Below are 16732 nucleotides of genomic sequence, written 5' to 3' on the forward strand. Positions count from 1 at the left end.
TTGAGATTTCAGTATGGCCCACACTTGCCAAAGTGTTCATAAGATTACAATGGTTGATAGAGTGTCTTGTTTTTGTTGTTGGACAAATGCATGACAAGATTCAGATATAAATAACCTGTGAAGGTCCAGGGTAGAATAGGCCTTCAGCAACCCATGCTTGCCGTAAAAGACGACTGTGCTTGTCGTAATAGGCAACTAACAGGATCGGGTGGTCAGGATGGTTGACTTGGTTAATTTATGTCATCGGTTTCCAACTGCGCAGATTGATGCTCATGCTGTGGATCACTGGATTGTCTGGTGTCCAGACTCGATTATTTACAGACCGCCGCCATATAGCTGGAATATTGCTGAGTGTGGCGTAAAACTAAACTCACTCACTCGGATATAAATACTCCAGACATAACTGTGATTGATATTGTGAACAAAAATTGATACTGACAAAATACAATGCAAAACAGCTGAATCTAGAAAAGAACGTTCATGGAGCTGACGTGTAGTTCACCCCTGAGCACTTGTTTTCAGTGACCTTAGGGACCAACTCTACACATCATTGACACCTGACATTCTCTTCTCTGTGAAATGCTATATTCTGCTGACCTGATCTTATATCTACATGTGTGCTTGGAGTGCTCCCCAGTAACATCCAACATGATTCAGCAGATGGACCATGCATATAAATATTAGCTTTCTGTTGGGAGTTCTTTACTTGGAGAACAGTAAAGAAATTCAATGTTGTGTGAAAACCTTTCAATCCTTAATCCCAGCACTATATTTTACTCAGCAGAACAGAAGTTGTTGAAAAGCAGCAATACATTCTTTCCAAGAAATACTTTTGAACTTGAATAATCTTTTGTGAGTTGATTTGGTTTGTCTTCAGTAGCATCAATGTGTATTTCCTCAGTGAAAATGTCACAAGAGTTGACAGTTTGCACTTGAAAGGAACCTATTCACCTTCATATAATTTGCTAACGTTGACAGGAGATTCAGGTGGCGCCATCTATTGCCGATAGATTTTGTTCATGGATTTTAAGATGTACATGTATTTTGCATTTCACTGTGCTGGTATTGAAATGTGTTCATTATTATACACTATTTGGTTTCATTATCTATGTCACCAAATATATTGATGTGTCATATTTTGATGTGATGTGCTGAATCAAGGAATTATTTAATATACATGATCTTTTTTCTACCCTCATAGACGTACGTATGTCTGGAATACATCGATAAGTCGAATTTATTGCTTGGTCCCCAGCGATTCGACTCATCGGAATTTGACTGCATACATTCCTCGGCTGCCGTTCATATATCTTTTGGTGGTGGTGGGGTAGTCTAGTGGTTAAAGCGTTCACTGGTCAAGCAGAAGGCCCTGGTTCATTTCCCACATCGTCCAGTTAAATTAGTGGAAGAAATAACCGAATCTCAAAAGTTGGTACAGATATGGTTTTCTGTATAAAGTGTAAAACCCATAGTTTGATGTTCTCATTGCAGGAATATTGCTAAAAGCAGAGTAAAACTAAACTCACTTACGCAGCTTTTGCAGAGCACTATGTTCATTGTAAATTAGTGAGTTTGAATGTCACGGGCAACACACGTTTTCACTAAATACTGATGATTGATTGATTGAAATGTATATGACGCCATAGCCAATTGCAAACTGTGTCAAACTGACCATCCAATGTCCAGTCTAGAGAACAATGGATCCAGTTGTGTGGGGTTGGAGATGCAGGTCACAATCGTTGACCCTCGATGTCCACCCCTGTTCCCACGCACTATTCGCTCACAACACTTCTGGCTTAAACACATTCCCATCCTCATGTTATATATTTTTCGTGTTAATGCGTCAATCACTGTCTCGCTTGGTGGCCTTTTTCAAGCACTTCCTTACCTCAATGTTGAGGTATGTCCAGGGCCGGTTAATTTCCACACAAAACATTCCCGTACTACAAATTTTCCACTCACGTGGAACAACACACTGAGCACCCATGCATGCACTGTCTAGCTTACAGTTCCGTTGTTGATCAAGATTTCCACCTTGTGTTCAGTGACATCCATGGGCAGATGCTGTTTACTGGAAGCCTAGTGGTTAAAGCGTTCGCTCGTAACGCCGAAGACCCGGGTTCGATTCCTCACATGGGTACAGTGTGTGAAGTCAATTTCTGGTGTCCCCAGCCGTGATATTGCCAGAATTCTGTTTAAAACAGCGTAAACAATAATCTCGTTCACCCACTCTACGTCAGGTTTACACATAATAATGTACAGAATGTAAAGTTCTTTTTAAGATAAACGTCAGGGGAGGGAATATTTAAGTGTGTGTAAGTACTCTGAAACATCAACACAGTTTTTAAAGTGAATATTCATTATATTTTGTGTTAAGCACTGACCCGAAAAAGATGACGAAAAAGATGAGTTTTCAACTTTTTCTGAGTATGCACAACTTCTAGGAAATAATATAACGTTTATGTTATTTTGAATGATTACATTCGTGACCACTGCCATTCTTGTCATTCTGGTCCGCGTGGAGTTTACTACAAGTGAGTTGTGACGGATGAAAATGAAGCGCCACACAAATAACCATTATAATCTGTATGACCACTGATTCTAGTAGTTTCAACCTGGACACGACATGCCGTGAAATATAGTTTAGTAGTATACAAATAGCTTAAAATGTATTGTCCAAGTACGTGCATTCTTGTACATCAAGACGGGAGTTTTACCTAATTAGGTAAACGTTGCTTTGGTATATCTCAAAATATCAGGTTCTGAAGCATTGACTCCCCAGTAACAGTTCAAATTATTTTAATGAACACTATTGGTATGCTATGATTTCACAAATCTTTCTACAATGATGCTGATAATATTGCATGTTCTTTGTGTAATGGAAATATGTAATTATACGTTAAATGAGTACAATGTACCAAGACATATCGTCCGTAAAAGTAGGATATATCTTTCTCACTTGTGATATAAATAGTATGTACCTCTTGACGATGAATTATGAGGTCCCCCGTAACTTGTAAACGTGCACGCATGGTTTCCTTTGCGATATTAGAAGTCGTGGACCAGTGAAGGACAACGAGGAATCAGGTCATCAAGGCGTGGAGAAAAAAAGCGCCAGCATAAAATTTACTGTTAGGGGAAGATATTTGTTAACAGGTCATTAAGGTCGTGCTCAGGTACGTGCTGTGTCACTGCAGCAGTTTCAGTACACTCATACTCAACAGGCGCTGCTTTCCCAGAAGGATGAAATTTGACGACGTGTTGAGGAAACTGGGGGAGTTTGGCCCGTACCAGAAATGGTTGTATCTCCTTCTGTGTCTACCAGCGATACCAGGGTCTGTCCAGGTCATACAGGCAGTTGTGTTTTTGTTTGCGGTTCCAGAGCACAGGTAAGACTATTCATCGTTATGTCCAGCTCACAGATTAACAAACTGCTACTTCCACTTAATGTTTCCAGGATGTATATACATTTGGATAGGTTAGATAATATGTACGTTTTCAATGACAAATGTATACCCCGAAATTTGTTCCGTTATTGCTTCACATTTAAACATATATGCTTTCTCCAAGAAATAAATAACGCACTTTGACTTGCACATTTCAACACAAATGATTGTTACAGGTGCGTGTTTCGCAAAGTTACTCATATCTGCTACTTCCAATGGCAGGTGCGCTATTCCGGGTCTTACAAATGACACCTACGAAATTCAGAATGCCTTTCACGGACAACTCATAAGCCGTTATATTCCCATGACATCTGGTTACTATGGCGAGGAGAAGTATTCCCGCTGCCAACTGTATCGCCAAACCAATACCTCGAATATTTGGCCTTCTCCGAGAAATATCACAGAGCCTTGTAATGCTTGGGTGTACGATCAGTCACAGTTCATATCAACAATTTCAGAGACGGTGAGTTTTAAACAAAGAAGCCTATCGTCTGTGACAGATATTCAGTTGGTTAAGTTTGGAATTGAGTGAAACTGCATCAACTGATAAGAATTTTGGTGACGTTGTGCCATGAATCAGAACAAAACTTGTATTACACTCAGACCGGATACTCGGCGTAAGAGGTACAAATATACAGTTAAGAGTACATAGGAAGGAAGTCCGAAACAAGAGGCATTTAAGAGCCAAGGAGAAATGATACTTGTCAAATAGTTTTCAAGGACAAATTCAGTGTTTAATATGCAATAGGTGGTACCTTAAGATGAATTGGAAATCAATGCTAAAGCATTTCAAATCACTATGACTGCCTACTCTATGGGTATTCTCGCCGTTAGGAAAAGTTTATTGGCTTTATGCAACGAATCGGTCATTTCTGTATGACATTAATTAACGTTAACACGTTTGATTGCGCTACATTCCTTCCAGTTTAGTTTTGTCTGCGAGAAGAATTCCTACGTGAGTCATGCCAAGATGATTGGTATGTTTGGGCATTTGGTTGGCGGTGTGATTAATGGACCATTGTCAGACATGTGAGTATACATAACGGATGGCATGACATTGTGAAAATGCACTATGTTGTCTTATGTTTTTTCACGCTGGTCAGCAATGATCCTGTTCCTCCAAGTCGATATGGTCAAAGGTGGATCTAAAAAAACTGTTGCATCAGTCCATTGATTGGATGTTTTCATGTAGGTTGTGTCAATACTACAGCAATATGAAGGTGGGCATCACAGGCATCACGCATTGCATCCATTTCAATCCTTACTAACCCAGCGACGTTATCGAACCAGACTCAAATCCTGACCACTCGTTTCTGTCGGCTGTTTCATGCATGGAATACTTGGGCCTAATCTGGTCTAGAATAACTGTACGATCTGGGAAAGAGTTTTTCAGGCCTTCAATATGCCAGTAGTGTAAAACAGTGACAGTAATTGATAGAGATCATAAGATGTGACCTCGAATGCGCACGACTGAACAATAATGTATTTTGTCAACGTATACAGCGGTGGGCCTTCCATAAATGTAATTTGCAACGCCTGTAATATAACTACGCTCTTTTATCAAACAGCATAGATAGGAAAGGCAACATATTAGCCTATTTACCGTGTTTTCGAATGAGCAGGTAAGACACCCCGTCCTTGTTTGCCGATTTAATCTTCTCTGAAATACAGAATGCACTGACCCTGTAGCGTTTTAGACAAGTTGTATTTTCGTTGATGCTAAACGTTTTCCTTGGATCCAATTTCCACACCCTTATTTATCTACAAGGGGGTGCGTAGTTCATTGGGGGAAGTGGAAAGCTCACAAGGACTGTCCTGTAGGGTAAGGTAAACAATTAAACCAAAGGTACATTGTTCAGATACCTTCATGTTCATGTATGTCTTTTCGATATCAACATATCATAACCAAAGAGAATTATTTTATCCCAGTAATGATAGTGGTTACCATATTACGTATGGTACACGTTATCGGGTTTCATTGTAAATATTTCCATAAGCTGTGAGAATACTTCGTTAGATTATCTTGTGTTTTCTGCAGGTTTGGGAGACGACCTATTATCATCTCTAACACGTTCCTGATGGTGCTTCTTAGCATCTGTCTGGTGTGGTCCAACTCAGCCCCTGTGATCTTCTTCCTTGATTTTATCATTCACTGTTGCACCTTGGGCCAGTATCTCGTTTGCTTCGTATTTGGTAAGGAAGTGGCCTGTAGATTCATGGTCAGTCATCTATCATCTCTCAAACTCGAGGCCAGCAACATTACAATAGGCGGGTTTGAGAACAGGCCTAAGCTGAAGAGGTTTCATGTGTATGTATATAAGTAAGAACGAAATATGGGATAGAATAGTACAATGCTATTTTGGTATCTCTTTGGAGCAGTGTACTTGTATGTCTTTGTTAGTAAGACGACAGTTCGTCTCCTTAAGAGCATCACGCAGACAGTAAGATACGCCATGCTTTCGTAAGATATGTATAAAGAGGAAAGGGTGGTCATCCCCGATAATGTTCCAATGGCTTGGATTGTCGCTGGTCTGATTATTTCACAGTTTCATTCACTATAGGGTCTAGAAAACGAGAGAAACCCGGGTAAAACACATAGATACTGATGAGACCACTGATGATTAAAGGACAATAGGTATTTCATTTTTCCGCAACGTACAACCAACAATAAACACTAATCGCGGATATTGCAAACAGGTATGGAGATAGTCGGACCCTCTAAGCGTTTGTGGGCAGGGGTGGCCATGAACCTCTTCTGGAGCGCAGGGAACATGGTGTCAGCTCTTACAGCCTATCTGTTTCGGGACTGGAAAACTCGGCAGCTGATTGTCAGTGTCCCGGCAATTCTGTGTGCTTATTTGTAGTAAGTATATGGCTGTGAATGTTACGCTTGATGTAATTTATTTATTGTGCTAATGAAAAGGTTTCAGTTTCTGTCAATACCAATCGGACACGATAGCGTTGATTTCGTTTGACAAAATATTGCTCCGTAAACCTGTTCAGGACCCGTCACATCACACTGTCAGGTTTCCAAATCCCTGATACCTAAATAGGTAAATAAAAATAGACATAATGACTGTTGATTTTGAGGCAAATGAATTACTGATCAGTATTGCTGCATACAAACATGGTTTACGTATATGCACCACACAGTTTTATCCCAGAGTCTCCAAGGTGGCTTCTTAAACATGGGAGGAGGGAAGAAGCTAAAATCATAGTGGCAAGTATGGCGAAGAAGAACAAATCTAAAATAGATCGGGATATTCTTGATGAGGTCGATAACGAAAAGGAAGAGATAAAACAAGAACCATTCTGGGAACTTCTGAAGTCTTCTGTGATGATGCGGCGGATGATCATCATCTGCTATAACTGGTACGATGTTAAGTAGATTAGACACGCACGTGGCTTTGAGGTACTGTTTAAACAATGTTGTTCATGTATTTCAATGTTAATTTCGGTTCGTCTCGCCAAAGACCTGGGTTCTATTCCCCACAAGGGTACAATGTGTGAAGTCGATTTCTGGTGTAACCAGCCGTGATATTGCTAGAAAAGTGAAAGCGGCATAAAACTAAACTCACTCTCTACTTCACAAGGTGAGATTTAGTAGCAACATTTCCCTGGGAAGGTTCATTAAAAGTGAAGGTAGTCTTACCATGTTGTCTGTATGTCCACATCAACAAGTGCGTGATAGAGGTAAAATTTAAAGTCGACAATATTTCACCCATATCGCGACTAGAATAGACCATATCTGAAACAACATCAACGGAGACTACTTTACATATTGCACCAATGCTTATATAATTTTACTCTCTTTCGCTATATTGAATCTAACGATATAATACTAAAAGTACTTTTCATCCCTTCAATTCGGTCTTCCAATGGCCCTGCAGGTTTGCAGTTGGAATGGGTTTCTACGGCCTCAGCATGAACGTCAATAACCTCGCAGGTAGCATCTACCTCAACTTCTTCTTGTTCATTACTGTGGAGGCTATTGCATACGTGTCCTGCTTTTTCCTAATGGATCGTACTGGGCGCAAGAGGTTGCTGTGTATATCGATGTCACTTACAGGGGCAGCGTGCATTCTGCCTTTGATCCCAGTTCTGGTTTCGGATATACGTAAGTTTCATCACGAGAATTCGCATACATTCACTTGTCATTTGTAGAAATGACAAACATACATATCTCTGACATGGAAACGAGATGGGACATAGCATTGAAAGCGAATTCCCGGACAACAAGTTTGCATATCGCACTTTCTTCCTTCACAATATTGTCCTTTATTTCCTCGGATGTGTTAAGTCTGTAATGCATACCTACGGCCTCGTATCATTGCCACTTCTAAAACGATTCTCTGGAGGGTTCAGATCAACAGACTTATACTCGCCCATGCGTTCGGATTAAAGGGACAGACTTGCCCTGAAAGTGAACAAAAGGACTTGCCCTACCCACTTAAAATCTCCAAATCATCATCAGCATGGCTTGCCCGTATTCAGTATAATGTATCACTAGGGCATCCATGCTCTGCAACATGTCTACCAGCATAAAACAGAATTAAGAACTGTGCTGACACATGCAATCAGCCAAACATATGTGCAAATGCATATCGATAAAATCCATTGTCAGAATTTACATTGTTGACATTGCTCACACGTGTATTTAATCTGTAGGTACAGCATGAGGGAAATCCTAAAGATCTATTTCTACGTGTGTGCAACATTTAAATTAATGTCTATGACAGCAAACCTACTGTACTGTCTGTGCCCCTGTGTCCTTTAGCGGAGATATGGGCCATCAATGTCCTCGCCGTCATCGGAAACACGTGTGCCTCTGCTGCCATGTGTACTGTCTACACCTTCACAGCTGAACTCATGCCGACCACGTCAAGGACATTTGGCATGTCACTGAGTTCTGTGTGCTGCAGAGTGGGAAGTCTTCTGTCTCCATACATTGTTGACCTGGTGAGTTGTACGACACATGTGTAGACCAATCTAGAGCAGTTCAATAGAATGTCCGAAACATCGATGCCATGTGATGAGGTGGCGGAATGTTGTAAATGTGGTACATGAAAGCATCCATCTAGTGTGAGTGATTTAAAATATAACATTGGCAGTATTTCAGCCATATCGTGACTAAGAATGGTGTACATTTATTTATTACTCACCCGTTGGAGATATCACTGTTTAAGAATTTTACCAGGTTATTACACATTGTGTAATAACATCGCGTGGTGCCGTATGTATGACGTCAAATTTATGACGTCACACTGCTAATACCTCTGTCACAATAATATTAGACCTTGCATAACTCGCCGAAACTTGAGTGTCACCACACTCGGTGAATTATTAGGAAAGAAGTGCTTTGCTCGATACTATTTTCCTCATGTTAAATGAGTAATAAATAAAGTAGAAAACTATGTCACGTGTAACACCATATTTCGCTTTCGTTCGTTAGATACCAGACCATTCACTCGTTTCGTAAATATGGTAGCACATGGGACACAGTTTAGTATTCTCTGTAACTAAATACAACAAATTTAGATAATATACTTACCTGTCTGCAAAGGACAGTAAAATGAAATAAATATCACTGTCGTAAATGTAAAACTAGCATGAAAATTTGAAACATCTTTATAACTTATAAGAACATTTTCTCTACGATTAAATTTACGGAAGACAGAAATACTTTGACTGAAAGAGAACTTTCGTACTCGTTCGGGGGATAAATATTTTACGCTACTTCAATCACTAGGTATACATGCTAACAAAGTTATTTGTTTATTCTAAGAAATAATTATCCACTGACTAATTACAGTTACAAAACATATCAACATGAATCAAATAAATCAATTTCGTTTTCAAAAAGTCAAAACAGACAAGGAGAACGTGCTTGATCATAATTCTCTCACCACATGGGGCACAAAACGAAGGATCGTCATCCTTTTTGTGTCCGCTGTGATCAACACGACAAAGTCTCAAAATGACCTATTCAGTTCTGGCAGGCTTTATTGCACGTAGTTTATTTAGCTGTCAGGGGGACTTGATTAGATCTTTGAACAGTGTGGGGTTTGTTTGATAAATACCATGACTACATCACTTCTGGCGAAAACTGTTCAAATAATATTCGGAACTGCCAAGTCCTGGTTCGAGACTTTTCCTCTCTTTACTTCCGTTGAAGTTGTTGCAACTATTGCATTTATTACCTCAAGTTACCTCCCTTGCAAGGGTCACGATTCTTGTCTATGTCTTAATAAAACATATCTGAGGTAACCGCGGAAACGTACACGGTTCAGATGTACCTAACTACATTATGAAGCTATAGGTTAACTAAGATATAATTATGGGAGATTAACGTTCCCATAAGCCTTGAAACTATAGGTTGAAGTGAAATAAGAACTATTATTTTCTTGAACATATGTTGTGAAGATACTGGCTGACTGTAAGATAGGTAGGGGAGCTATGGATTAACAGCACAAGTTCTGAAGTTATAGGTTAAATCAAGATAGGTAGGGGAGCAATGGATCAACAGCATACACTCTGAAGCTATAGGTTATCTCCAAGATAGGTAGGGGAGCTATGGATTAACAGCACAAGTTCTGAAGTTATAGGTTAAATCAAGATAGGTAGGGGAGCAATGGATTAACAGCATACACTCTGAAGCTATAGGTTATCTCCAAGATAGGTAGGGGAGCTATGGATTAACAGCACAAGTTCTGAAGTTATAAGTTAAATCAAGATAGGTAGGGGAGCTGTGGATTAACAGCATACACTCTGAAGCTGTAGGTTAAATCAAGATAGGTAGCCGAGCTATGGATTAGCAGCATACGTTCTGAAGTTATTGTTAAATCAAGACTGGTATGGGAGCTATGGATTAACAGCATAAGTTCTGAAGCTGTAGGTTAACTTCAAGATAGGTAATAAGAACATAAGCCATGACGTTACAGGCTAGCTATAAGACACGTATACTGATCAACTATTGTTTAAGAACAAAATAACAACAGGTAACCGGAAGAAGTATGGCTTGAGTGAGAGATAAATGTGGGACCTGTTACGATATACGTGTAGTTATGAGACAACTATAAACAGTGAGGAACCTTGGTCATCTTATGTCTACTTAAATGTATCTCACAGGAGGACGTGTTCTTTAACTTGAACACAACATCAATGGTGGTCCTTGCAATGTCCTGTACGTATATGGTCCGGCAGTGTCGTGTGTTTACATTAAAAATAACCATAGCAATGTGTCAAACTACGTCTTAATGGAAACCAGAGCCCTATCTTCACTTCATTCTTTGAAATTAGGAACTAACATGTATCGCCACATTTCAGACCTTGCACGTATCAGGACGTTTTGGTCAGATTCTTCCAATGCTGATATTCGGGGGAATCACAATCCTGGCGGCTCTTCTGGCTCTGTTCCTCCCGGAAACGCTGAACAAGAGGCTCCCGGAAACCATCAAGGAAGCTGAGATGCTCGGGACGTAAGCATTATTTATGACAATCAGCTCTTATGCTCATTTCTTGTAGCTGAATCAGTATTAGACATGGAAAGTCGTTTTGTGGTTTGCCCAGCGTCTGGGCTTCATTTTTGTCTCTGAAGAGATTCATTTCATATGCAACCCAATTTCAGTATTAAGATCATGTCAATTGAGACCAATCAATTACAGTTTTAGTTCAAAAGGCCAGTTGAATGAGTGATTGAGTGTGCGTGTATAGTCTTACGCCGCGGAATGCCAGAAATGGCCATTCACATGTACCCATGTGGGAATCGAACCATTCCCAACCATTCCCAACTGTTGAAACAGGTCATAATGCTTTAACACATTCATTGGATATTCTAATCTGCTTGGTACTATTGTATATGCAAAAAATAACCTTACCGTGTTTATTGTCCCGTGAACCGGAAATAGAATGCAAAGAAACGTTGATTGTGCAAGAAAAGACCATACAAAGATATACTGCACTTGCGTTTAAACGCAAATATCGGAATAAAATTGTTCCATTAATTATCATTTCTGTCGCTCCTTATTCTATACTTTAACGACTATAAGGATACACATTTGTAACTACTGACTGCAGTTGTCTGATATTATTTTAGATATGATCACCATACATATTACCTTGGATCCCGATCCACACAATGTAGCGCCAATGATAAACTACAGAGTTACGACAGGTCGTATCGTTACGAACGCTTTGTGGGTCGAAGTGTCGAAAGTAAGGTGTATATTATATAACTTCTTTATCCAGTCTAAAGACGCAAATCAGATGTGGAGTATATTGGTGGAAATCACCCACGATTACAAACAGACTGTTTATCAATAAACGCATTTTGTTAACAGTGCGTCTAATAACTGGCTTAATTAGGACGAATGCTTCCTTCTGTATATCAATATATACGCATTGACTTACTGTATATCTAGCATGAACACACTCATGAAGACCCATGTTCGTTGTTCACAGGAGGGCGTACGACGAGGATGTGACAGGCACATCTCCAGTTGAACTAGTTCCACTTGAATCTGAGGAGAAAGATGGTAAAGCTGGAAATACATATATGAAAAATGACATAATGGAAAACATCCAGTTTCAAAAGATGGTCTGCTTGCGTGAAGAGAAAACATAGCTGTGTTTAGAACAGTATTAAACTCATCTCTTTGCAAATGTCGTTACGCATTTATTGAACGTATGAGATTTGAACCTGTGAGTGAAATCTTGTTTCCTGCACCCAGATCGCCGCTACTTAATTTCTTTCACCTCCCCGGGCAAAGCAAAATGCCCTCTGTTACAGCAAAAAGATTCTATCCTCAGGTGCACATATTACAACCTTGTTACTTGAGCTTCATCTTTTGAATAAAACGAATCGTTAGATCCATGTAAACTTTTTCAAATTCGGGGTGCCATGGTAGAAATATATGATTCACCCTCCTGGTAATCCACCCACCATGGACCGACCAGGACGATGCCACTTTACCAGAAGTTAGGGTCGACTGGCCTATTGCTTAAAGAAACACTAATCCAAGGAAACATCGTCCAAAGATAAGCCCTTCCGGATTGCCCCATGAGCAATCGCCTTCAGGTCTTCTGGCCATCTGGCATGGGACTCTGGGCAAGTTAACAGACCAGTAATAATGTTCTTAAGAATCACTTCCATGGCGCTTGGGGTGACCAGCCGTTTGATAGGACTGGGGCCATTCTCAGGTCAAGGTCGAAGTGGTATTAAGTGGATATTAACTCATATTTATACAATGGGCTGTGCTCTTATCATAGCTTTTTGATGTATGTGGAAAGGGTTTTGTTGCTTCTATTAACCTTTCACACACAAGCGCGAACATGCACAAGGATTATTGTTATGAAAGTGGAATACTTTTACACATTAAAACGTTAAATCACAGCACTTCACCTCCCTTTATATCCAAATACTTGTGAATCGTACACTGACACATTTTAAACAGGACCAAATAATTTAGAAGGTACTAACTCCAACCATGGCTCACGTAGAGATATATTATTTAATATATTTCTAACAGTGCGGCTTGGCAAACAACCATTGCTAGTTAATTGTATGGTAATGATTACGCTTTTAAGGGTCAGCTAGTTCGCAAACATACATAATAATTGTTCGGCTTTTGACATTCTTCTAGTAAAATAAGTCATGTGTTGTGTGTTTTACCTATTGAATGTTTTCTATCTGCAACAGCCGTGTTTATTCCTTTTTTCTTACATTTGAACGTGTATATCAATTTCATTCTCTATTGTAACACTTTGTTTATGAGACGTTTTGTTTTTGTGCTAGAACACACTAGACTTACGATTAACAACATCCCTCTGGCTACCGACAGTATGACTTTACTTTTACACCGAACTCAGCAATATTCCAGCCATATGGCGGCTGTCTGCAAATAATCGAGTCTGGACCAGACAATCCAGTGATCAACAGCACGAGCATCGATGTGCACAACCAAGAGAACCGAAACCAATTGACCACCCGATCCCGCTAGTCGCCTCTTACGACAAGCATAATCGTCTTATATTTCAAACGTGGTTTGTGAAGAATTATCCTATCCCGGACCTTCACGGCTCAGCAATATGTAGAATGAGTAAATGTTGTTTTAGCCGCATCTGCAATGTTGCCGCTAGTCGAATTACAAATATTTGCCTGTGGTAACGAACATAAAGGTGATCACGAAAATTGAAGTTAATTGTCACAGTAAACTCTAAGAACTGAAATTCAGAAATACTTCTTATCATAAAATCTTATTTCTTTCAAATAAGCTAAAATTAAAGCGTCAGAAATAGTATGTAACGTTTCAGAAATAGTCTGAACGGTATAAAATCGATGGTGAATGAGCAAAATGAGCAAAAAATCCACACAAGGCAACAATAGGTGCTTCACAGTCATAAGACTATGATGACACATTGATACATTTAGATGATGATGATACGTAGAGGGGGATCCTTGCCCATCTGTATAAATGAGTAGGTATAAAGAGCTTGTCCAACGCTACACCTTCGGATCACAACTTCATCTCGTCGATTTAGACCATTTCAGATACACTATGAGAAGATTTAGGTGTGAAATATGCTGTAGCATTTCCCACAATACCTACGTGACTGGGTAGCCAGCAGAAAAGGCTTGTGATGTCAGCCAGATACAGAGTCTAATGGCATTTAACAATATCAACCAAAAACAGCTGAATATATTTGCATGATTGGTAGAGTCATTTTTAGTTCTGGGGAGACTTGTTGAATTTGTATTAGCCTTTTTCAATTTGTTTAATTCCAAACTGACACCATGGCCATCGACTGTCACGGTGGTATTTCCGGCAGTTTAAAATCAGCAATTGTGGACAAACTTATACTTGCATGTGTTATACGATGTTCAGTATGGACAGTTGAGTTAGGTTTCGTACCGTATAACGTCCGACGGGGGGGATTGAAAACATCGTTATAAACTGGATTAGATGGATTAGAATGGAGTTTAGTTTCATGTATGAAGTGCCAGTTCTATTCGTGTGAGGTCAAGACCAGGGTTCTTAGCTTCAACAAACAAACTTACAACCGGACAAGTTCTAAATGCTCTTGAACCTTGAACCTTGACCTTGATGATGAAAGGTGTCAAGCTCTTAAATACAGGATTTACGAACTGAGCCATAACCGGGTTTTGACCTAATTACTGTTTCGTGGAGAAGCGTTTGTTGGTCTCTAGCCCATTTTGCATTTGAAACTACCTTTAGTACATCAAGAGCCTTTAGATATTTAGTTTTAATATTTTTAACGTGGGATAAAAGGCAATGTATTTGCAAATGTCTTTCCTAAAAATTTGGATTCATTGACCACTTTTTATCTAAAAAACAATATTATTGTTGGATATTTTGTGAATGATTTTTGCTAGGTTATGAAGAGAACGTTTTGTTGTGGTATGCTATGATCATTTTAGTAACCTATCTCGATAGGTTAAACCCAGGATTGGAAACTGTCTTGGGCAATGGATATGTGAACACAGATAGTGTTTTAGCTCAGGCTTTAGTGAAAATGGAAAGTGAAAGTCCCTAAAATCAACTTACCAAAATTCATAGGTAAAACAGTGGAATGACTGCCGTCATGAGCAAATTTTATGTACAGGTGCATTCACGTCCAGGCATAAATGATGTCCGTCGTATGGATCCTTATCACATTCAGAAGGGGATGAGAAGCACTTCGTATCAGGACTAAGTTACTCAGGTCGCAACTATGCGCTTGCCTTACAAGAACTGAAAAATGCCTTTGGTCATCGTATCAAGGTCACAAGGGTCTTTATGGAGCGAATCGCCTGTGGTCCGGTGGTGAACAGCAATGATCCATCACCATGTGCTATTACGGGACTGTATCACTGTTCTCAATTGAACTATTCGTCAGACGTAAACAGTTCATACCTTTCGATTAAAGTTGCAAGGCGTCTTCCTATTGATAAAGTGTCTCGTTGGAACGAATTTGTGATAAATGTAACCAGAATCTGTATGACTTGTTGAAAATGACACGAGGACAGAGTGTCTGACTTTACTGACTTTTACCCCTTTGCTATTTCGATCTCCTTTGAGAAAACACGCGGAAGATGGACAAGACATACACCTTCTAAAGAACTCTCAAGGGAAACAATGGTTTACAATATGAAGATTGAAGCTGTTCTCAACAGTCGTCCACTGACATACAACAGTACTGACCCCGACGACTTCACAGCACTCACCCCCAACCACTTCCTCATCGGGAGAGCAGACCCATTCCAAAGACCTGACCATTTATTTCCCAAGGAAATTAATAGCCTGCGCACGTGGCGGCAACCGCAGGTTCTTGCGGATTATTTCTGTAAACACTGGCAAAGAGAATACTTGCCAGGACTAACTGTCAGACATCCTTGGAGATCTCAGACCCGAAATATTTCAGTTGGGGATCTTGTCCTGACAGCCGATACACTGGGAACTGGCAAGAACTGGTGATGATGGTCATGTACAGTAATCGCCTACTAATGACAGCAGTTTTTAGGTGTTGTGGGTTGTTTCATGTTTCATGGCTAACAGCCAGTATAAACCTATTTGTCCCGTTATTTGGAGTAATGACCTCTTGTTGAGCTGGATGCATGATGTATTTAATTGGCTTGACGGTTTTTATGTTGGATCAAGTACGAGGCCAAGGTCATGCATGGAAAAGTGTGAACGTAAGACCTCCCATTTCGCCTTACTTTTCCAGAGGGGCCGTAGATGGAAGCCATATTCCCACCATGGCACCATCCATGGCGCATAGTGACTATCTAAACAGGACAGGACGGTACTCGATCCCAATCCAGGCCACATGTGATTACACGTATATTATCATAGACATGGATGTTGTATGGTCTGGTAGTGCAAATGACGCTCGTGTCTTTGGAAACTCTGAGATATTCTTGGTCTCTCAGAACAAGATATTCTTGTAGTTCTCCTGTTTGATCCATAACCTTTGTAAAATGATACATGAGCGCTCAGAATACCCATTCACTCAGAATAAGGTAGACAATGAAGACCCTGTGCAACAACCAAAGTTCAAACCAAGTGTTTATTGGATGAAATAAACCTATATACAAGCCTGTATACAAGCCATAGATACAATATGTAATTCATGCAGCTGTAATCACTCATTCAATAATTAGAAACATGGATGTTAACATTCAGTGTGCAGGTAGAATAATCATACAAAGGTCTTAGTTTCAGTGAGAGATGTACATATAATGCCAGATCAGACAAAATTGCTTCATTTTTGGTAGCCATGAGATTAGT

General features: G+C 39.8%; 1 protein-coding gene across 1 annotated transcript; it reads left to right on the forward strand.

The window, feature by feature from the left end:
• The first annotated feature begins 3204 nt into the window (after window positions 1–3204).
• Window positions 3205–12107, forward strand: LOC137287485 (organic cation transporter protein-like). The gene is made up of 10 exons (XM_067819819.1): window positions 3205–3389; window positions 3669–3909; window positions 4372–4475; window positions 5485–5639; window positions 6144–6309; window positions 6600–6818; window positions 7337–7563; window positions 8224–8405; window positions 10773–10924; window positions 11907–12107. The coding sequence occupies exons 1-10, from the start codon at window positions 3244–3246 to the stop codon at window positions 12067–12069; spliced, it is 1755 nt and encodes a 584-aa protein (XP_067675920.1). The 5' UTR covers window positions 3205–3243; the 3' UTR covers window positions 12070–12107.
• Window positions 12108–16732: the final 4625 nt, after the last annotated feature.

The sequence above is a fragment of the Haliotis asinina genome, chromosome 6, assembly GCF_037392515.1.
Source record: "Haliotis asinina isolate JCU_RB_2024 chromosome 6, JCU_Hal_asi_v2, whole genome shotgun sequence".
Taxonomy (NCBI): Eukaryota; Metazoa; Mollusca; class Gastropoda; order Lepetellida; family Haliotidae; genus Haliotis; species Haliotis asinina.